The sequence below is a fragment of the Struthio camelus genome, chromosome 4, assembly GCF_040807025.1.
Source record: "Struthio camelus isolate bStrCam1 chromosome 4, bStrCam1.hap1, whole genome shotgun sequence".
Lineage (NCBI taxonomy): Eukaryota > Metazoa > Chordata > Aves > Struthioniformes > Struthionidae > Struthio > Struthio camelus.
This window is the reverse complement of record NC_090945.1, coordinates 39837813-39860055: the sequence shown is the minus strand read 5'-3', so window position 1 is coordinate 39860055 and position 22243 is coordinate 39837813. Positions and strand designations below refer to the sequence as shown.

The 22243-nt window shown below is 37.6% G+C and overlaps 1 protein-coding gene and 1 long non-coding RNA gene across 7 annotated transcripts in view; one reads left to right on the top strand and one right to left on the bottom strand.

Moving 5' to 3' along the window:
* Positions 1-84: 84 nt before the first annotated feature.
* Positions 85-22243, top strand: part of LOC104145552 (uncharacterized) — a 145741-nt gene continuing 123582 nt past the window's right edge. For 2 of the 4 annotated variants that reach the window (XR_694362.2, XR_694363.2), the window contains exon 1: positions 2337-3174. This is a non-coding gene — a long non-coding RNA (uncharacterized lncRNA). Of the gene's footprint in view, positions 153-398; positions 499-2336; positions 3175-22243 lie in introns of those variants that run through there. The other 2 variants (XR_011140999.1, XR_011141000.1) reach the window with 2 other exon arrangements.
* Positions 8304-22243, bottom strand: part of GUCY1A1 (guanylate cyclase 1 soluble subunit alpha 1) — a 37927-nt gene continuing 23987 nt past the window's right edge. For all 3 annotated transcript variants that reach the window (XM_068942368.1, XM_068942369.1, XM_068942370.1), the window contains 7 exons: positions 19961-20022; positions 18465-18523; positions 16664-17373; positions 14568-15053; positions 13923-14066; positions 11646-11800; positions 8304-9379 (listed from right to left, as the gene is read on the bottom strand). In XM_068942368.1, the coding sequence (XP_068798469.1) occupies positions 9178-9379; positions 11646-11800; positions 13923-14066; positions 14568-15053; positions 16664-17373; positions 18465-18523; positions 19961-20022 (1818 nt within the window). In that variant the 3' untranslated portion in view covers positions 8304-9177. The remainder of the gene's footprint in view (positions 9380-11645; positions 11801-13922; positions 14067-14567; positions 15054-16663; positions 17374-18464; positions 18524-19960; positions 20023-22243) is intronic.

Genomic DNA, 22243 nt, shown 5'->3' with positions numbered 1-22243 from the left:
GGCGGCCGGGGGCTGCGGCGGCGCGGCGCGGCGGGGGCTGGGCGCGAGGCGCGGTCCGCGCGGCTCCGCGTAACGGCCTGGGGCCCGCGCGCCTTGGGCAGCCGGGCGGGCGGCGGGGACCGGGGCCGGTTGGGGCCCGGCCTGACAGCCAGGTGGGTCACCTGGGCGCCCTGCCTGGTGCACGGTGGGGCCGGTGGCTCCTGAGCCGGTGCGGGAGGCGACGTCGGCCGCCGCCGCAGGCGGAGGTGTGGGAGAGGGCGGGAGGGCCGGGCCGCGGCCTGTACCCCTCCCCGCCCCCCCCCCCGGGTGCGTTTGGCACCGTGTTATAGAAAACGGCGTTAGCTGGGAGTCTCGGGAGCACGTGCCTCCCTCTGATGTTTCCCCGATGTCGTTGTCAGCAGGGAGCCGCCCCCGCCTCTGCCGGTGCTCTGTGGCCTGCTGGAGAGCCTGGGCCCGCCTGACGCCGAGCTGGAGGCCGAGCCGGGTGCCCGCGCCTAGGTAGGTCGGTCCGGGCAGGGGCGCGCTGGCGTCGGCGCCTCGGTGCCTTGGCAGGGACAGAAATGCTTCTTCAGCCGTTTGCATACCCCGATGCTTTTAGAAAGCTAAATGTCCCCCTAAAAAGTGAAAAATCTGAAGGGCACCCTGATAACAGATGTATCTGTTTCTGTGCATTAATTTTTAAAAGATAAATGGAATGAAAGCTAGCATGATAAATGCTTTTGATATTTTTTCTTTGCGTTGGCAGGTCCTTTTCAGTAGCCCATGTAAAAGAAACAGTGCATCGTAGTGGTAGCCTACTGAAAAAGGATTCTCAAAGGGTCCAAGTTAATCACAACCATTACAACAGTAGTTTTGAACAGAGGTTGAAGGACAACATGCCAAGGACAGTTCAGAAATAACACAGTCATCATTTGTGATAATGTACATGGAACAAAAAAGATAATGTGGCACACTAAAACCCCATTTAGATTAAACCCCTTTGCACTGTCTAAAGACCTGGCCTCAGTATGAAATAACAATTATAAGGAATCTATTACTTACTTTTTTTGCTCACTCAAAATAATTGGAATACATTTTCGAGATAATGAAATTATCTAGGGATTTATAGGACTAATATCTGCTTGCCTACTATAGTAGTGGTTCTTGGGCAAAGATCCTGTTACATAGAAGTCAGTAGAGTTGTAGATGCTAATGGATCCAGATTTTCACTTCCTATCTTTTTCTAGTTGTAAGAGAAATTTAAGAAGTTCAGACCTTAGTAAGATATAGCAACACTTATACCCAGAGACAAATATGTGCACTTTCAATACTGTAATCACATGCATTGTATAAACAACAGGACCAACCACTGATTCATGATACTGCAAAATAGCAACAAGTAACACAAGATTAGATAGTTTCCTGTTCTACCATCAAGGATGGATTACTGTTTTTGAAGTTTGTGCTTGAAATATAGACATTTCAATGATCAGATTAGAACACACAATTTTTTGGCTTCAGTTCAGCAAAAGATATCTAACTAACGCTGAAAATAGATTTTCCAATGTCTGCTAAAATTCACAAACGAGAAGAACCATTTTATTTGGCTCTTAGATGGATAGATTCTTCAAAAAACGATTCAGGATACAGTGCAGCAAGTAGTGATGTATAAATTTACCCCTAAGGCAAATTTACCCCTACGGCAAATTTCTTTTGGAACAGACCATGTTTCAATTTAGGTTATGAGCCAAAATATGAAGATTGAAGTACTCATGAAATAGTTGTTTCTCCTATTTATATGCCTTTGAATACTTGTGTTAACTGTTTAGATTTATTTTTAGTGTGAACAAACTGGAAAGAGCCTTCTGCAAAATGAGTCTGAAGTTTGATTAAACTATTCACATACTTTACAAAAAAATAAAGATGGCATATGTGTTGGAACTTCAGTGTAAGCAAATTATCAAATCACAGCATTTAGTATCTTTTGAAATCTTTGTTGCTTAGTGAACTTTTGAGTCTGTGTTAAGACAAGATCTGTTAAAACTGCTAGTAAGTGAGAAGAGAAATTACGGGGTCAATAAGCACCAGAAAGCTGGCAAACCTAATCTCAGTGAGCAGTCAAAGGACAGCAGAGATAAACCCGATTTTTAAGCCAAGTAGACCTAATAGTCAATTCTGCATTCAATTCCAAATGTACTGGGAAAGACAGTTTTAGACTTGTTTTGAAGAGTGGCCAAGAACACAAATTTCAGTTGAGGCAGTTAAAACCATACAATTAATATTCTAATTTTGAAGATAAGAAACACATTATTAGGAAAAGTTGAAGATACCTTTGCAGAACACCAGACAAAAGAAAAAGATACAGATGTCCAGGAATGTCTTTAATCTCCACAGATTTCTTCATTACAGGTCAAGTAATAAATCATGCTGTTGTAATCACACAATAGGCTATGTTTGCCTGTAGCTTAGGAAAGATCAACTTGTCACCACTAAACTAAAATTTGAGTACCTCTGGTCTTTGCAATGGGAAAAATGTCCTACAGCACTAATGTTATAGCCCTTTACAATCTTTGTGTGCCTACTGGTGGTAGTGAGTCTACACTACAGGAAGAATCTAAGACAACACCTAGGAGTTTTCCCCTCTGATGTTGTATAGCCTTCACACACCTGTAAAATGATTTGGTGGATGCAAAATGGCAAGGAAGTCCTGCCAGCACATCCCTGGCAGGGCTGTGCTGGCACAGGGCTAGGAAGGGACGTGGCTGGATTGAGAGTCAGTGTAGACAACATCCTTGCTCTGCTCAAGTTTCAAGGGAACCTACTTGCTCATTCTTTTTTCAAAGTGCTGATATCTGCAAAGGTCAAAATTGCGTCATACAATTATGAAATTGCCTTTCTTCTTTTGCTTTGGTTCAGGCTTGCTAGGTTGTGTTTGCAACCTATTCGTGGTGGTAAGCCGTTATACAAGTGGAAGCTCTGGCATCTGAGGTGAGATTTGTAAAATGTAGTATGAAAATGGGTAGACTATTAACAGTGTAGGCAGAGATGAGGCAGACAGTGATTGATTTCGTTTTCTAAAACAGGGTTCCCCTTTTAAAAGTTTGGAAAATGCTGAATTAATGAATTCAACCAACCAATTTGCTGAGAGAGACCATCCTGCATTCCAGGTGCCTGCTGAATCTAGAAGATTATCTGGTAGGTCTTTGGCATTTTGGTTTCAGTTAAAGAGCAGGTTCTAAATCAACAAAATAAAGTACATGTGAGACTTTTAAGCTGTTAATACTGGACTGTGCTTTCAGGGCCCAACCCTACCAGTATCAGGACTGTCAGGTCACATGCATTGTGCACATCACTCAACTGTTGAGCTGTATCTGATGCATTTCCATAAAGTCTGTAGCTCATTCACTATAGCATACAATCTCATTCCCATTTTGGGACCCCTCATGCGCTGGATACAGCTCTTGACCTCTTGTCCAGCAGCTATTTGGTATTCAAGAGCAGGACGGTGGCTGAGCCACAACAGGGACATGCATGGGATGGGTTGCTGGAGTGAAAGGAGCCCAGCAGAGTTTTCTGTAATTGAAATCTCGCAGGGCAGCTTCTCTCTGGTGTGTCCCCTGAACCCTTGCTTACTCATCAGCAGGAGTTTCCTGCATTGGCCAGCAAAAAGCCAAAAGGATTGCTGTGTGTGACTGGAAGAGGAAAGCAAGTACTTTTTAGGTGGTGGTGTGCATGTTTTTTCCTGATATGGGATGTTAACTCCATTTGGGAATTGCTGTTGAGTTCCATGAAAGTAAAAAGTAGCAGAGGATCCTTTTGTGCTGTATTTTCGAAAGGACAGTTGCTGAGACAGTAACTCTGAGAAAGCCACTAGCTGGCCAGTAACCTCTACGTTCAGTTCAATGTGGTTTGTATTAATACGCAAGCGCTCTAAAACAAAGCAAGTATTTTAATAACTTGCATTTTTTACTTTAGACTTTGCTCTTACAGTTTATATTGTTACTAAAAGCCTGAATAAAAATACAGCCTTATATGGTATTGCTGGATTTCACTTATTGAAGATTGAATTACTTTACCAACATCAACATTAATTGTGGATGTTTTCTGTTCATCTGTTTCAAATCATAATGGTCTGAGACTTGACATTTGGGATTGCCATAATTTATTTCTAAGGTGCACAGATATGTATTTATTTTTCTAAGATCACATCTGTAATTTTTCTACTGAAGCAACATGCCATTCAGTTCTGTTTCTAATACCGCTATTGATAGGCCATAACTGAAACAGCCATCAGGATGTTATGGTGTTCTGTGAAGCAGTAACCCGTTTAGATGGGTTGAAACACTGTGGACTGTCTTAAATCCTCCTGTAAGGGTTACAGTTAGCAACAGTAAATAGTAAAGTTAGCAATCTGGAGCTGCATCTTATCACCAAATCTTCTGGAACACCATACGCAATAGTAGAAAGACTTCTGTTGATTGTTATAGACTCGTAGTCCAGTGATCCTAGGAGCATTATCATCCTTGATATATCTTTGCAGGTGTTGTTTGGGCTGAACAGATCTAAAAGAGTGAAAGTGTTTCAATGACTTAATCTTTGCACATCCCTGGGAAGTTACTGCATGTATTCCACTAAGTTATTTCCCATTACATGCCTTGTGTGCAGAATACCCTTGTAAATGTGGCATTTGTTGGTGTAGTAGCAGCATTATCTCAGTTTGAGAAATCTGTACCCTCGTACTATTCAGAAGATGAGAAACAATTTCAGCATGAACCTTCAAATGATGCCCTATAATGGAGCTGCAAAGCAACGTGCTTATTTCCATGTAGATTAGGAAACTGCTGGCTCCACTTGACTACTGCCAGCATCAAAAATCTGCTGAAACATGAGAGATGCGAAACTTTACGTAAAGTTGTTTACTTTGTTTTAGATTCTTTCACAGTTTATTATTTCTTTGATTGGCTCTCCAGCTTCATGTTCCAGCCTAACTGCATAGTTAACATTCAGATCCTAGTGTTTGCGCTCAGGGAGTACATCTCTTAAAACTGTTGTGTCTGCATTTAGCAGAGGTTCCAGAACAATTGATTATCCTCCATCTTTTATTTGTTCTTCAGCATCTGAGCATTGCTGAATAACATAAGACAGCGAGTCTGTGAGTCTGTGTTCTGCAGAAAAGGCTTGCGAGTGAATTCATGCAAATAGGATTGGGGAATCAAACAAAAAATGCTTTTGTCTGGTTTTTCTCCTCCCTATGCAGCTGTGAGCAGCCATACCACCAGAGATGGTTTTAGGGATGTCTTAAGCCTGCTGGTGACACACATCTTGCAGGTTTCAGAGGTAGAAAACAAAGTCCAAGTTTTCATTTCAGAAAGAGCCTCAAAGTTCATTTGGTTCCTGGCAAGCTGACTCCTGATAAACTGGAGCAGGGCTTTGAAAGTAACATAGTCCCTTGTATGCTATATGGCAAATAGCCACAAGAATTATTGCTATTCCAGGAAACAAATACTCCACTTCCACTGCTTTTACAGAACAATGAGCAGGCATAAAAAATGGTAGCAGCTAGCATAGCCCACTAGATTATAGGATGGGTGGGGTTTGAAAAAGGGTCCCTTTGCCAAGGTTCAAGAGAAATTCCCCTTCATTCAGATGGCTTTCTGCTTTCAGCTGGAAATACTGATTTTGCCTCCCGTGCTCTGTTGCAACTCTTTCTGCAGAGAATGCAAAGGAAAGAATGGGAGAAAATGGGGAAAAGGGGGAGAAATAAACTGGCTTTGGGGAGGTCTGATTTCCTCCTTTGTGTGATTTCACAGAAGGAAGTAGATCTGGCCTAGGGCTGGACTATCTGTGCACTTCATTGTTTTGTCAGTTTCTGTGAGTTTTTGTTCACTTTGTTTTTGCAGAGTAGTTCAGGGAGGAAGAAAACACCAACATTGCACTTCCTCTGGCACCAGCACTGACAAAATTCTTCCAGCATCTCCCTGAAATCCTGTCAGGTCTTGACTGAATGAAGTACAGTTAAAGGAATTCTTTTGCTGTATCTTTTACTTTAGCTATATCACTGTTACATTCGGAGGACCCAATTCTTATTTACTCCAAAGGCCATTTACAGCTCTTCAGCAGAGAACTTAGGGTATGTTATAAGCATATCGTCCATGACAGAGTGTAAATGCAAACAAAAATCAGCCCCACAGAATCTTCATGAGATAATAAAATAAAAATTCCCATAACAAAAAATGTTTCTGGGCACAATATTAAGCTATTTTTATATCAATAGCTTTGCTTAATTTCTGAAAACTTTCATTGTATGAGCCAACATAATAATATACAAGACATCAGCTTAAAAAGAACTGTTTTATTTGCTTGCAAAATCCCTCAATACTGTATCAGTTAAATTGTCTTGCTTTTGTTTAACTCAAAAATTTGCTTATTAGCTTTCTGATTCCTTTCTTTCCATTGCCTTTAATTTAAGTGAAAAGATTAGTTAAGAAGTGAAAAATTTAGTTAAGATCTAAGTATAAAGATTAGTTAAAAATAATTGGCACATATTAAGTACGTATTAATTCAGCAAAGAAGTTAAACAGAAGAGCAGCTTCAGTGAGACTTAAATTCTTTAAAGTTGTACTTAAAGCTAAACATAGACTTGTTTTGTTTCACAGAAGAAATCTGGACACAGGAATGCTTTACAGCACTTTCCTAAATCAATGCCTTAAATATGTGCCTAAATCCTATTTACCTCACTGGGATTCAGGCATATTGCTTAAATTTCTGTGTATGCTTAAGCACCTTATCAGGATGCTTTTCTGAACTAAAGCTGAAGAAGGCGTGGGAATGTTTTGACATTTTCAGAAAAAAGGTCACTTAAATAAAAAGGAATTCTACAGCAATTTATCCTCGCTGATAATGTAGCCTAGGGCATATTAAAAAGAGTTATAAAAAGAAACATAGAAAAATGAATTTGGTCTGCAATAAGAACTTTATCCTATGGCAAATTGTATTTTGCAGAGATACACTTAGGAAGGGATCAGGAACCTCCACTGACATCCTGCAGTTCAGGAACAGTTCCAGGGATAAAATGGAATTCATTCCTACGAGTTCTTCCTGTTCTGTAGATATAGGGAAAGTAATCCTTTTTATTTAAAAGTCTATTCTTTTTTAATGTTCAATAGATGACTTAGGGATAGATTCATACTGACTTCAGTAGTTACTGGATCTTGCCTTAATATCATGAGCCTACTACTGAAGAGTCAGTAATATGATTTCCTCACGTTATTAAGTCTAGAAGCACCCACATGGGACTACTACTAATCTGTGGATATTATTTTAAGCCAGTAGAACAAAAACTTCCCACCAAAATAATACTGCAAAGATCACTCGCCAAGACTTGCAAAGTTCTTGTTTTCTTGAAACACTGCTATTAAAACAGTACGTGTATGTGTGTGTGTGTGTGTATGCATATGTATATATACTCTCTTTAAGTTTCCTTTTTGTGTCACACAGTTCTAAGTGTCTTGGATGGATTTAGGACATCTCAAGCAATAGCAGGATACAGTGCTTCAAGTCTCTTTCAAATGATGCTTACAGGAAACTATGAATTAAAATACGCTTTTAAAATGTTCTTAATAGTAGATCCCTTGTAAGGACCTTTCTCAGGCTCTGATGGTACATATTCTGTAAAAGGTACTGTTGCAAAACCAAAGGATAAAACCAATATAGCTTCAGAAACGAAACAGTCAGGGTCAGAAAATTAACAAGATGGCAGCTTAATCTTATATAATTTCTCCCTATAAATATTCACAGAGGAAATCTCATTCAGTGACAAGCAGTATGAAGACTTAAATGGCTTGGTATGCTAAAAATAAGAGAGTAATAACTGATAGCAGTTGATACTACTGGAAATACTTGTATATGTGTAACCAGTGTAGTTCTCCAGCCTGCAGTTGGGGCAAAACTGTGCCACACAGACAAATACCAGTGCAGGTGAATCTGCTTTTTACAGAGGCAGAATCCTAAATTCAGGTCTCAGTAGCTAATGCTGTTCTGCCCACACCAGAGGCAGACCCCTCAGGGGTCTCCATGCACATTCCACCATCTGCTATGGACAGGCTTCTGCTGTAGTAATACTAATACTTCATGTATGCGTTCATATATTTTAAAGTGTTTCCTTTCACCTCTAGTTCCCCCGATGACTTCAAAGTGAGTGTACCATAGGCGTTTTAGATACCATGTCATGTCCATGTTGCTCTCCTTGAATAAGGATCATAGCTTTAAACCAGTGTCTTTCAGTTCCGTATTATGCAGTCTAACTGGGATTTCTTTTCTAGGTAAACACTCCAAAGCATGTTTTATTACGCTCCTTTAAAACATTTCCATTTTAAATGGCAACAGAAAAAAAAAAACATTTATTGCTATAATACAAAATAGCAAGTTGTTATTATTTTTTGTAAAGTATGGTTTAAAAACTCCAAGAACTAAAATATTGTTTGGTGACTACAGAGACTTTAGCTATGATTATACAGTGTTTTAATCTGTAAATATTCATTTTATGCACAAAGAAAATACAGGTCAGGAAACAGTAGGCAGCAAACTCTGCTATGTATATGTATATTAGTTTCAATTAACAGCCTTATCCAGAAGATGCTGAGCACATTCAACGAATTGACTCTGGTAACTGTTAGGAAATGGTCAGCAACTTCTAGGATGGGACCCAAACGATGCACTGGAAGGAGTATGTGATAGCAATGACACTATTTCTATGATATTTTTCTTATGGAGTCACTAAGAAAATATATTTTTAATCGTCATTGGTAAGCACCAGCTCACAACACTGCATGTGACAGCATCACTTGCACATTACGCTTCCTGACACACTGCACATACAATACGTCTAGAATTCTCAGCACAAGTGGAACTGAGACAGCTGTTACATAGCACACACTTACAAATCACCACAGGGAAAACAATGTACTTTTAAGTAGTGTTTTAAACAATGAAGTTGCAATATTATTTCAGTGACTATATTTCTTATGAAAAAGAAAAAGAAAAAGTAGTCAGTGACATACTTCCTAAAATTTTAATACTGGCGTTCAGGTGTTAACAATCTAAAGTGCTTTCATGTTTCATACGTTTTTTAAAATTTTCAATTTATACAAAAAATTGGAATATTTATAAAATGACTCTATACACTTGTAAATGTACACTTTAGTCTATTCCTGTTTCCTCACCCAAGAAATTGGCATTGCCATCTCCAAAATCTCTCTTTTGAAACCAAGTCTGTGAGTTTGTTCCTTGAATATAAGCATCCAGAAAATAACAAATTCCAGGGATATCGCTGGGAAAATTTGGTGGAAGTTCTTCTCTTGAGCGAGGTGTGAACACAAAACCTGGATAGTCCTTTAACAACCTGTAAGAAAAATGAAACATCTTGATTAAATATGAATCAATCACTAATTGTTACTACAAGTGTAGACTTTCAAAAATTCTTCATATATTCTTTATAAAACAGGACAGAACCTAATGTAATGTTTATATACTATTTACTGAAAAGGATAAAAAAAAGCTATTTATTTGGTAACCTTGGTGACCCATAAACTCATGCACCAGTGCAGGCAAGAATATTGTCACTTTTTGGTCTTCTCAATGCTTTGAATGTAGGTGCTATGTTTGTTGTAAATATTTTCAGATGTGATGGAGTACTGAAAGCTAGCTCAGAATATCACATGAACCTGGCATCAGAATTAATGTTTCAGCTAGTAAAATACTGGAAGGCCTATTAACTGAACTATTCATTCGTCTTGCTAATTCCAATCATTTTGTTATTTCACATATAGGTCCACTAAACCCAGTGATTTTCTGGGTCAACAACATTGCCACTCTTTATGGATAAATATTGATAGTTGTACTTAAGCTTCCAAACAATTACTGCAGTATATAGGAGTTGTGCAAGATGCAGTAATGTTATCAAAATGTGATTAGAATTAATGTATGAATCAAAAAAGAAAAAAACACTAAGCACAAACGATGTTAACGCATCATTCACTCAGGAAAAAATCCTACAGTGTCAGTAATAACAACACTTTACCCTGTAACCAAAATGCATATTTTCTAGATACTCAAAGAACTAATTCTCTGTCTTTTTTTGAACAGTGTGCTCATAACAAGAATTCTCTTGAAATGAAATACACAGCTATGCAGAGTCCTGCTTATGCCTTAGGATATAAGCAAGTCTTGTGTCGATAAATTTTCTCATGGTTTTAAGACAAGTCTACAGCCAATATCATTCAAACGGCTTTGCAATATGGAAAAAAAAAAACATTGTTGGCCATCACTCTTATTCTGATGTACAGAAGCAATGGGGATGCTAAGGCTACGTCTATATTTCTTTGGGGTGCCTGATCCAAAAGCAGGTTACTTACTGTGGTGGTCTAGTGCCTGTGCTACAGGTATCTGAATCACCTAATGAGATAGTCTATGGCTTGGCACCCTGCAAGCCACATAGCATGTGCTGCAGGTGATGTCAGTGGATCCTGTGCCAAATGGTCTGTCTGACACTGGCCTCAGGCCCTTGCCACAAGGTAGTATCAGATACGTGGCAGTGGGTACAAGCTGAGCAGGAGCTGCTGACTGTGCATGCTACAGTGAGAGGCAGCAGAGCTTACTGAAAAGGAGACAATTTCTGTCATTATTCCCAGTTATTTTACCTAGCCAGCATTATCACTTCCTACTAGTGGATTCACTCTCTACTGTTCATTCTGATAAAAACTTTAGCCACTTTATTGTTGTAAAGACAACAGTAGTCTTTACCAGCTTAGTGGCATAAAATTCAAACCTAGACCTAGAGCTCAGATCATAACTACTACCATCAAATTCTGAACAGTTTCTTACTATTTCCCATGGCAGCCATAAGACCTTAGTACTTGGCCGTGAACATATCACAAGGTAATTTGTAAGTACAATTAAACAGGTAATACGAAAAAAGTATTAGGTTAGGAGGACGACGGAAAGAAGAGAGCATGGTTCTCCATGCTCTATTCCCCGTGGAAGAGCCCACTAGCTGTCCGCCGGATCACCTAATAACCATCACCAAAAACTGTCTGATCTGAATGGGTAAACAGTACAGCCTAGGTTCCCTATTAAAGGATTAAAATGAGTTGGAATCAGTATAAACTAAATGCCGGTACAGTTGATTCATTGCAACCTGTTCATTCATCTTCCCTAAGCAAGGAAGAATGAAGATGCATAGGAAGTTTAATAATTGTTCATTTAGGTTGTTATTTTCAAGGGCATCTGTTTAAGTTTGTCACCCAGTTCACACAGAAAGCCACATAGTACAAAGAGGAGCCAACCCTGAGAACGAAGAATAAAAAGTGAGAGGTATACAGCTTCAGGTTGAGAAGCAAAATTGTCCCAGATCCTCAATTTATTTTAAATGTAGTATCTGAAAAATACGTATCAGCTGTTCTGCTTCACCCTTTTTCTTACTGCTGCTGCCTGGCTTTTGACTAAAAATAACCACAGTGTGATCATGAGCAGTCAGATAAAAAGAGAAAAAGGAAAATAAACAGCAGTACTGTAGAAGAGAAAAAAAAAGAACAGGCAGATAATGAAGAACCCTTACATTAACTATTTCTGTTGGATATTTTACAGATGCATATTGTAAAGCACTGTACCTGTAAGTTGTTGGGCTGACATTTATTTTTCTTGGTATACTGCAAGATTCAAACTTATTGGCAAGGGTTACATTATTTCCAAAGAGGCAATAACGTGGCATTTTAACCCCAACAACTCCAGCAAAGACAGATCCAGAATGAACGCCAATACGCATCTTTAAATAAAAGGCAGAACACAGACAGCATTATTAGGTAAAATAAATGAAACTGTTAAAGTCAGTTGGTTTATAAATTCTTCCTCTATTAAAAAAGAAAAATTCTGAAGTGCTAATATAAGTTCTGTTAGTAGTCTCCTTAAAATATCAGTGTTTTCTGGACATTGCTGCCCATGGAGAGGAAACTAGCATTACTTTGTACGTATAGTGAATCATCCTTCGTCTGATATGACTGTGATAAAGTTGGTCTCTGTGGCAGTAAATTGATCTAGAAACATCAGAAGGAGTCACTACAACAGTCGGATGGTTTTCGGAGAGAAATTACGCAGTACAATTTTAGACTCGTGACAAGGTTAATGAGTAGTAATACTTGCTTTGTTCTTAAGGTCAGAAGATAAAAGTCTTAGGGAACAGCAAAGAAAATATATATATGCATCAGTTCCACTTGACCTTTATTGACAGTGTCCCACCTAGCGTAAATCTCAATCGCAGGGTACAGAATTTGGATAATTAATCAAATTTATGCGGCAGTTGAAACATATTGATACCTGTTTTTGCAACAAGTACTCAGATGTGTGAGTTTTGCCTAGCTGGTGCTGCTTTCTATTTTCTTTCTTTTTAAAATGTATTATTTTCTTTTGCGCGTTATACATACATACACATAGCTTCTTCAGAATAACACTCTGACAGTACAATGGCATGATGTTGGGAAACCTGCATAGCTACTATCTGTGCTATTCTTTACATATCCAGAGAATTCCATATCTTTATGAAGAATTCATAATTTCAAATTTTGAGTAGAAAAGCCTGCAACAAAAGCAGAATCCACCCACACAGCAAAGACAACAGATGGTCAAAATATGTACATCAATATAGAAGTCTGATTTAATGTAAATGGTTTGCAGCCAGGCATCTTTCTTAGAAAATTCATATATGAAATGACAGTAGACTGTGTGACAGATGTGTTATTTTGCAAAATTGCCCATGCTTTCATGAAGAGATTAAAAATAGAGAAAGATTCTGTTTTCTTCTAAGAAGCTTCTACTGGGGCTTCTACAATAGAAATTATTTCCTATAATTTTTAAATTACTTTTTAAATGCAGTAGAATTCCTCATTCCAAATTATAGAGTCAGAATTTCTGTAGAAATTATAAATGTGTTATAACATTGTCGAGATGTTTCCAGATTTTGTGAAATACAAAAAGAGTGGCATTTATTTATAATAGAGTAGTGCTGTTCTCTGTGATAAATGTAGAACATGTAATCCTCTAAATAACCATTTTCTTGGTCATTGGTATGGGCCACACGAATATTCTTTAAAATCAAAGAAGCCTGAAGTTTTTTAAAGGAATGAACAGGAAAATTTTAAAAGTGAGCAAATGAAAGACAGGATGAACTGAGACCCCTCTATACTAAATACAACTAGGACCCCATTCCAAGACCTTTGAGCTTAGTAGAAGACTCTCATTATTTGTCATGCACGCAGGTCTCTCTTATTTCCAATGAGAGGTAAATGTATGTGTAGAATTCAGTACATTGAAAGCAGGTCATAGTATAACTACCACTGAATCTAACTGTAACCTTGCCAGCGTTAAGGCCATCATTTTATGCCAGTGGTTTAAGAATCTGACTCTAAAACAAGAACAGCAGCAGAGTACTTTCAAGATGTATGCATTACTGCACTTAGACCATGTCTTTGGTGATTCCTATTTATACCTGTTTTCCCACTGAACACTTTGATGTTCTCATTCGTTCTAATTTTGGAAGAGGATTAGTCTCCTAATTAGAACACAGTAAAAGAATATTCCATGCCACTCGCAAATTCATTGCTACTGAGACAACAGCAGCAGCATGTCAGTGTGCAGCTATTGATTTCACTTTCATTTAAGTCTTTTGAATTGATTTTCAGATCTCTGTTTCATCTTTACCTCTCCACAAAACTCTCATTCATAGAAGTAACAAAGTCAGTCTCTCTAGCCATACACACTTGCCTCCCCAGCTTGTTTCAGGGCATTAATGAGAAATTTCGATGATGACAAAAAACCTCCAACCAACCAACCAACCAACCAAAAATGCCCACTTTTACCTTGAAGTCATATAAAAATACAGTAAAATATATGACCTTGATAGGCTCTCCATGGGGAGACATCACCTCATCTGACAGCTCCATCATCTTCAGGGCCATCAGTGCTATTTGAACAGCATGGGTTTCACTTTCTTTGTGTAAACCTCCAGCCACACAGTAGGCATCGCCAATAGTCTCCACCTAAACAGGCATATTTGTTCCTTAGTGTTACATTGTTTGATATACAGTAGAATAGTCTGGTTTTAGTAGGAATTGTATCTTTGTATAGACTGAGTGCTATAGATTTGTCATGCTAAATTATATAAGTGCTGGGCAAAGCCTGCAATATCATTCAAAAGGAAAAACTGCACAGTGCTAGGCATGACGCTAAAATTATTTTCCTTGCTCACCTGCTGTCAGGCACCAGTAGCTACTTTAATCACCTATTTACTGCAGAATCACAGCACTGCAATTGAAACAAGAGTTTTGACCTACAAACTCGAACTTTTGATAGTTTTCTCACTTGGCGGCATGCAGAGCTATTCCTGTTGATAATTGTTTTTCGTTTTGATCTTAATACAGTTTTATTATAATGAATGTTTGTGGCAACATAATTTGGGGACTTCTTTTATCCTCTGTGACATTTAGTCTCTATTTCCTTTCTAGTCTCAGAACCCCAGAGAAATGCAGTAGATTCTGTACCTTGTAGACATCTAGCTCTCCACACTGGTAATCAAAGCGAGTATAAAGCTCATTAAGCATGGTGATAACCTGCATAGGTGAACATTGGGAACAGATGGCAGTGAATCCAACAATGTCAGAGAAAAGCATTGTGACATTATTAAATTTCTTGGCTTGTACAACTTGTCCCTGCCATAGCTGCTGAGCAACCTCTCCAGGAAAAATAGAGAACAGAAGATCTACGGTCTTCTTCTTTTCCTCTTCTAGTGCTTGATGGGCCTGTTCAAGGGTTGCTTTTAGCTTTCCTAATCTCTTCTTCAGTCCGTCTTGAGCTCTGGCTTGCTCTCCTATCAGAACAACATCTCTCAGTGCATTATGAATTGGAATATCTGAGAGGTACAGTCCACGTCCTGTAAAATCTTCTAGTCTGTCCACACAAGGAGATCCCAAGAACAAGATGGCACTGGATTCAAAAATATATATCATTTGGCCTTTGAGATCCATAACCTGAAACAGTTAAAGAAACAAGAATTCATGCACGACATGCACAATTCTGGCAATGGTTTAGAAACAAGATTTAGAGGAAATAACTTTTGTTGAAGCATAGGAGAATCAGATGGGTCCTTGGTCATTACCTTTTCATTTAGTCACTTAAAAGAAAATACACGCTGTCAAGTCATAGCACTGTTAAAGCTATCAAATACATTCAGTTTATTTTATTTTAGATTTTACTTAAGCCTTCTCCTTAATGATAAACATCTAATTATGTTTGGGTATCAGTAAGTATTGGTTTAAACTTAGGAAGAAAAGAAAAATCAAAAGAAGAATTTTGTGCATTTTATCTCTATTTATTGATTAGTAGCCTATGAATCTGTATTAACCACTGCGCAGAGTTTGGTTCATGCACCACTCTTTCTTTGTAAGATAAAGTGGAAAAATCTGCTTCCATTTTATTAGAGAATCTTTAGGAATCACCGCAATTTAAATTTAAAAGGCATAAATACCAGAAATAAATATACCATTTTAATTATCTAAAAAAGCAAAAAATATTTGTATGAAGTGCTGCCATTAGCTCCCTTCTATATTCAGTCATGTGTAATGTGCAAGATGCTGTAGAGCTCTGCTTAACATTGCTGTGAAAGACCATTTTTTTGAGGACAACCTCTGTTGCTTGCTATCAGACATTTGCATATAAAAGTACCTGCAAAAGCAAAGAAGGCTCTACTATCCTTTTAATCATTAAGCTGTTGCCTAACACAGAAGTGTATCTTAGAGAAAGTAGCTAATCAGTGCTACATTTTTTCCCACTTCATTAATAACCTGGTGAAACCTTTATTACTTTTCTTCATTAAAGTTCTTGTAGTGTTATGTTTGAACTGGTAATTCATCCTGGAGCGCCTCACATATATTTGAGCTGGAATGCAGCTGAGGTCAGTGCTGAATGAAAGCAGCTGTTGAATATGCAATCCCTATATTGTCCCAGCTCATTTGCCACAGACCCAGTGTCTGCACAAATAGTGAATAATCCCATCGGCTGAAACTATGTGGGATTTTTGGTAATAGCATCAGTGGAGATATCAAGATGTCAAAAATACCAAGATACCAAAGACTAAATGAGCACAGGAAATATCTACTCCTTCCCCCAAATCCTAAAGCTGTTGTTTCTAGATGAGTTAAAGGCACTTTGGCAAAGCTTTCCCTGTCGCTAGCTCAGTGTTGGAGGTGTTTTTGTTATCAAGAGCGTGGCACATCATCGGCTGTATCTTAATTTGCTGACTTTATCTCAATATTTCAAGTTACTCTTTTTTAATAAAATCAAGTTTACAGTCAAATTTTACATGAGCAAAATTCCTAAAGAATACTTTTGGCTGCATATTAGCTTCAGAATCTGAATTACATTTTGTTAGATTTAAGAACTTTGATTAGTGTCGTCTCTAGTCTTAGAGCGTGTTTGTACCAAATCATTGTAATTTAATTGTATTCGCTGTTGAGAGGTAGACAATGGAAAACTCACTATTACGTTATTTTTGTGGCTATTAATTTTAATTGTATCTTGCATGTCCCAAAACAAGAGAACAAATTACTCATAGGAGTAGTGGTTATGAAAAGTTGCTTACCATCGATGATTTCGTATCAGTATTATCCCATCTTCTCACTCGTACAGTAAATTGCATATTCAGCATTGTCATAATTCCACTAAAAGTGCAGCTTATTTTCGGGGTAAGAATTTCAAAATACTCTTCAAAATGAGGCTTTGCTTGAAATTCTCTCCTGGTCAAAAGTCTTCTTATCCCATTTCCAATTTGTAGAACAGACATATCCTTGTCAAACATAAAATGAAATGGGAAAGTCTTACAGAACACAGAGGCAGGAATCACAAGTGAGGACTCCGGTTTACAGGGAGATAAGGAAGGTTTTGCACTTTTAACTTGTATAGAGTACAGCAAATAAGGCTGATTAACAAACTCAGTGCAGTCGTTATGGAAACAAGGAGGCATGAGCATCACTTCTACTTCAGTTTCATACAAAATATGAGCTGCTGCTTTAATAATGCCAGATAGGATAAGACTCGTGATTTTCTTAGGAAAGAAATAATACACGTTTAAGAAGTCTTGATCTTTCTCCAGGCATAGTATAGAGGCTTCCTCAAGTCTGTCCTTTTTTCCTGCTTCTTGGCTATGACCACTCTGCTTCACGAGAGTAGTAAAACTGTTCAAGAAGTCCTTAAGAGTTCCTCCAATAACCCCTAATATGTGTTCATCCTCTTCATAGCATATTTTGAATAGCTCTTCACCAAGAGATTCCCTTAGACTGTCCACAGGAATACCTGCATGGAACCACATTTCAGTCAGAGCTGTGTTCATCTCAGACTTTCCCCCGCTTTTTCCATCCCAGACCACATCAAATTAGCAATATCCTTCCCTGGTCCAGCACCAGGGCCCTCAGGGCCCTCCTATTTAGGAGGCCAGCTGTGACCAATAAAGGCATACTACCTGGTGCCTGGAAAACGAGGAGGCTAATAGAGGTTGTAGTTTGGAACGATCCAAGACACAATATTCTTTGTTTAGATGTAGACTGAGCCAATTTCAGCTAAAATGGAAAGCATATTTTGGCCTAGCATTTAACCCAGGACACTAAGCTTGATATGAAGAAATAAAATAAGAATTAAAAAATAGAAAATAATAAAATAAGGATGAGAAGTAGGAGTAAAATAAGTCATTCTGTTTAGTGTTTATGCACACATGCAGCCGTAAGTACTATGCCTGATCCAGTGAATTCAATGACCCTAGGAACGTTTTCAGGGCACTTTGAGGCATTTTGAGGCTAATGGGCACAAAAAATTTCATATCTTTGTTAGTAAACTCTTTAAAACAGGATAGCTGCATGCAGTCTGACTATTGGGAATGTCCCAACTCCCCAAACGCTTCCTAGGAATCATTTCAGAAAGTGCTATCTGCCATGGGCCAAATGTGTGCCAGGACTAGGTTAACACTTTAAGAGTATAGGAGACTATGTTTCAGTTCTGGCAAATGTCAATTTAGTAGTATAGATATAGTTAAGGGGTTCCATATTATAAATTAAAGTAATTCTCTTCCCACAAATTAACATAGATTGGCATTCTTTCAGAAGATGTAATGGATCAAACAATTTTTTGTCAGTATAAATCTGTAACTTATTACTGAATGCATATTACAACTCCCTCTAGATGATGGATCTTAGAGGTATATAATCTATAACAGCCCAGGCTTGAAAAACTTGGCTCTTTAGCTCAAATTTTGACATTCTGGGCTGTTAGTTCCAGAGATCACAGGTTAGCCTCCATGATGTCAGCTATCACTGCAGCCATCACATGAAAGAAATTATTTTTTAGAAACAAAACTAGTTTTTTTTTTATATTATTAAACAAGCTTACATTACCTGCTGCAATAGCATGTTCACTGATTATTTTTTCAAAATCTTCTCTGTCCCCAGTGTTTCTGTAAAGATCAGAAAAATATAAATAAAAACTCCTGAAAATTAAGACACGCATTATAGTGAAAATAGTATGTAAGAGAAGTTACCTATCCTGTCCTTACTGTGTCAAGACCAAGTTTTGCTGATGACATAGGCTTTTTTTTTATTAATTCAAAATAGGGTTATGATAAGATACTAGATTACCCTGTGCATTTGTGATAAATATCACCAATAATACCAATAACAACTCCGTTTACTTCAGAATTGGTGGTTCATTGATAGTAATCCAGATTCCTGTGATACAAGACTGTAGCCCTCTGAATTCTCTGAGGTCAATAAACATCAACCTGATTGTCAGATGCAAAATGATGAGAAGGAGATGTAGCTTAGATCAACCTGCATATAAGCGATAAACCTTTGATACACGGTTTCTGAATGTCTTCACTCAATATATCTTTTATATATATATGCAAAAGCAATACATGGGTTTCGATGTTTGCATTATTACCTCATCTGGAATAGCATACTGATTTTCAAACTAATTCTCCAAGAAGTAATACCGAATTAAAGATACAGGAAATATTCATATCAATAACCCCTTCAGCAATTGTAATATACTATCTGACTGGCTATCTTTGATTTAGTCAATATATGTAAAGTACTTCAAAAATATCAAATATGATATATATGCTACATTGTAATTATCCTTATTGTGGTGAACAACAGTGTAGTTTCCAGTGTAGCTTGATTAATCATTTTTCTCTTTTATTAAGTAAAGGGAGTCTTCAATATATAATGAGGTGCTAAGAATTTCTCACTCTATATGAGGCTGAAATGATTAATATTGGATTAGTACTGAGGAGTGCTGAAAATCAAGCCCAGAGTTCCTCAGAAACAGAGAACAGAAGCCAAGGGAGCCCAGTGAAAACTATCTCAATCTCTGTAAGCGTGTGATTGTTCTTTGTACCAGAGGCAATATTTTAATTTGGTACTGTATATTTAAATACTAATCATCTGCATTTAAATTTCTTTTCCAAGTATCTTAAAATACTGGACTGTGTTCATATGTTCTTTTATTTACTCTTAAGAGGGCCATCAGAATGTTGTGAAATAAGACAACTATATCCACCTTTCCATCCCATGTCTGAGTAGTCTCTAAATTCCTCCAAAACACTTCCCTTTTTAAACAAGGAAAGTCCTTGCCTTTGTCCCTGCACAAATGTGGCTACATTTGCCCATTAAGTCAACTTTGTTGGTAATTTAAATATTTGTGAATATTGTAAAATAAACTAAATCATAATTAATTTACATGACATGAAACATCGCATAACAAATTAACAAGGTAATTTAAAACAGATTCCAGAAGTCCTGATTCCCAGTTACCACCCCAGTCCTTAACACACTCTCTGCCAAACATTTTTGCTGTGAGGTTTAGTCACAAGCTCGTTACATATACTTACCTGCCTTCTTTTATTCTGTGTTTTGCTAATGTTCTCTGAAGTGCAAGATTTAGCCTTTCAAACTGGGGAAGAAAGAAAGGTATGTTCATTAAAATGTCATTGCTGAAAATCTAATCATGAGAATAACATTTTTATGCAGAGAAGAATTAATTTGCTTTATTTAGAACTAACATATTTTTTCAAGATGGTGTATGGGTTAATAAGGCATACCATTTCTGTGCCTGGGGTCTAGTTTATGCTGATGTCTTCAACTCCAGTACCACTATAATTAACCCCTCTCAGCTGATGTGCCACTCTGGTTGTGCATTTTAAATATAGTGATGTGCTTTACCTCCAAGTTGTCACATAACAACAAAGAGAGTGCTGCTAAAAACAAGTATAATCACCTCAACTTTACATTATCACAAAGCACAAATCAAAAAATATATATATCCCACAAAGCAAAACTACCGTAAGTAGTTTGCCCAGTGTGAAAAGTATATATTTTCAGTTTAAAACATATTCATCTAAAAAGCCCAGTCATAGTTTGAATTATACCCCCAACAACACATAATAAAAAGTGGCTCTCCTAACTACTAACTTTTCTTGGAATATTCAGAGTAAAAATATTTTTCATGGGCAATTTTAGTGTTTCATGGGCGAGAAAGTGTCAAGATAGAAACTGGAAAAGTTAACATATAGCGTTTCCAAAGTAGCTATAAAAGATCAAGGCAACAGTCTTTGCTTCAGATTACCTCCTTTTTTGTTTTCAAGGCTATAACATTTCCAGACAATGTTTGCACCATTTATTTTATATTTGTATAAAAAGAAGAGTTTTGGTTCTGTACTCTGCAAACCCAAATAAGTGTCCAGATGAGAACCTAGTCACAGCACATAACCTTTGTAAAAAGATATATAGATAATATATATCTATATCATAAAAGATGTATTAGAGTATCATGAAGATACAGTACAATTTACCTCAGTTCCATGCTTCCATATCCTTTCTGCAATTCCTAACTGGTATAGATGTAACACTTTCCAAACACGCATATTTCAGATAGTTTGGGGCCAGTGAAGCTGTCTTATGTATGTATTCTCTGAGCATTTAAAACCCAAACTTCCCACATAGAAACGGTCATAGAATAGTAGCATACTGCCATGTTATAATTTGTCTGTGAGGCTTTCTTTGTTCTGGCTTTTCTCTGGTTCTCATTACCAGAGGAAATTAGCCTTCTCTACTACATCTTTTGCTTGTTATGTTTCCAAAAGGAAAGTTCCCACACCAGAAGAAAATATCATATGAAAGAAAGACACTATATTCTAGAGTTTTTTTCCAAACAAAATCTAAATTGAGCAACTGTTCTATCACATATGTAAACACAATGTAAATCACATCTGTGTATAAACAGGTGCAATAAGTGCAATGTCATCCAAATCATTACCTAACCCCAAGCAGTATTCTCTATATTTCTGGAAAAACCCAAAACAAGCAAATAAAACAATCCCATGGATGGCATTTTATCTTAAATTGGGTCAAAAGTTATTCTGGGTTCCACTATGCCCTGGACTTCCATGTGCAACTCATTGACGTCATGAAGAGTTCATGAATAAATTGCGGTCATGATATGGTCCCATGTTTGGGAGTTTCCAGTTGGAAAGAAGGGTAATGCTAGTCTGTCTTCATAAGTAGGGCAGCATAAAGTATCTAGCCAATGAGAAATATGCTTTTAAATGAATTAAACCCTTCTATGAAGGAGGATGATTCAGTCAAGATGCTTAGGTCTTGATCCCAAGACAGACAGTCTGAGAATGGACTGCTATACTTGGACAAAGCTCCGATGAATATGACTTCGATAACTGCAAATTGCTGTGACAATAGCCTTGAACTACAGCAGCTGCTGGTGTACATAAGCCTAATATCTTGACTTTACCCATCTTTTGTCCCAGCTGATAAACTAGCCTATTGTGTTTCTATAATAAGCAGTTGCGTGCATTTATATTACTCTTTAGGGAAAAGATACCAATTATTTAGTAAAAAAAACTACCCCAAAACTATATATTAAAATTAAAATTAGATGAAATAGAAGATTACAGAAAAGATCTGAAAATGGAAATCATCACGCTATAGAGAAGGGTGCTTTGCAACTTCATTTGTGAGTCAAGAGTCCTTTACATGTACAAGTTTAAAGATCAGTTTAAAGGGATGAATGTCTTCTGTGTAAATGCAGCAGACAAAGGTAAAACGTAGTCTATCAGAAACCAATAATGTAGCGTTATAGTAAAAGGACAAGGGGTGGAAGA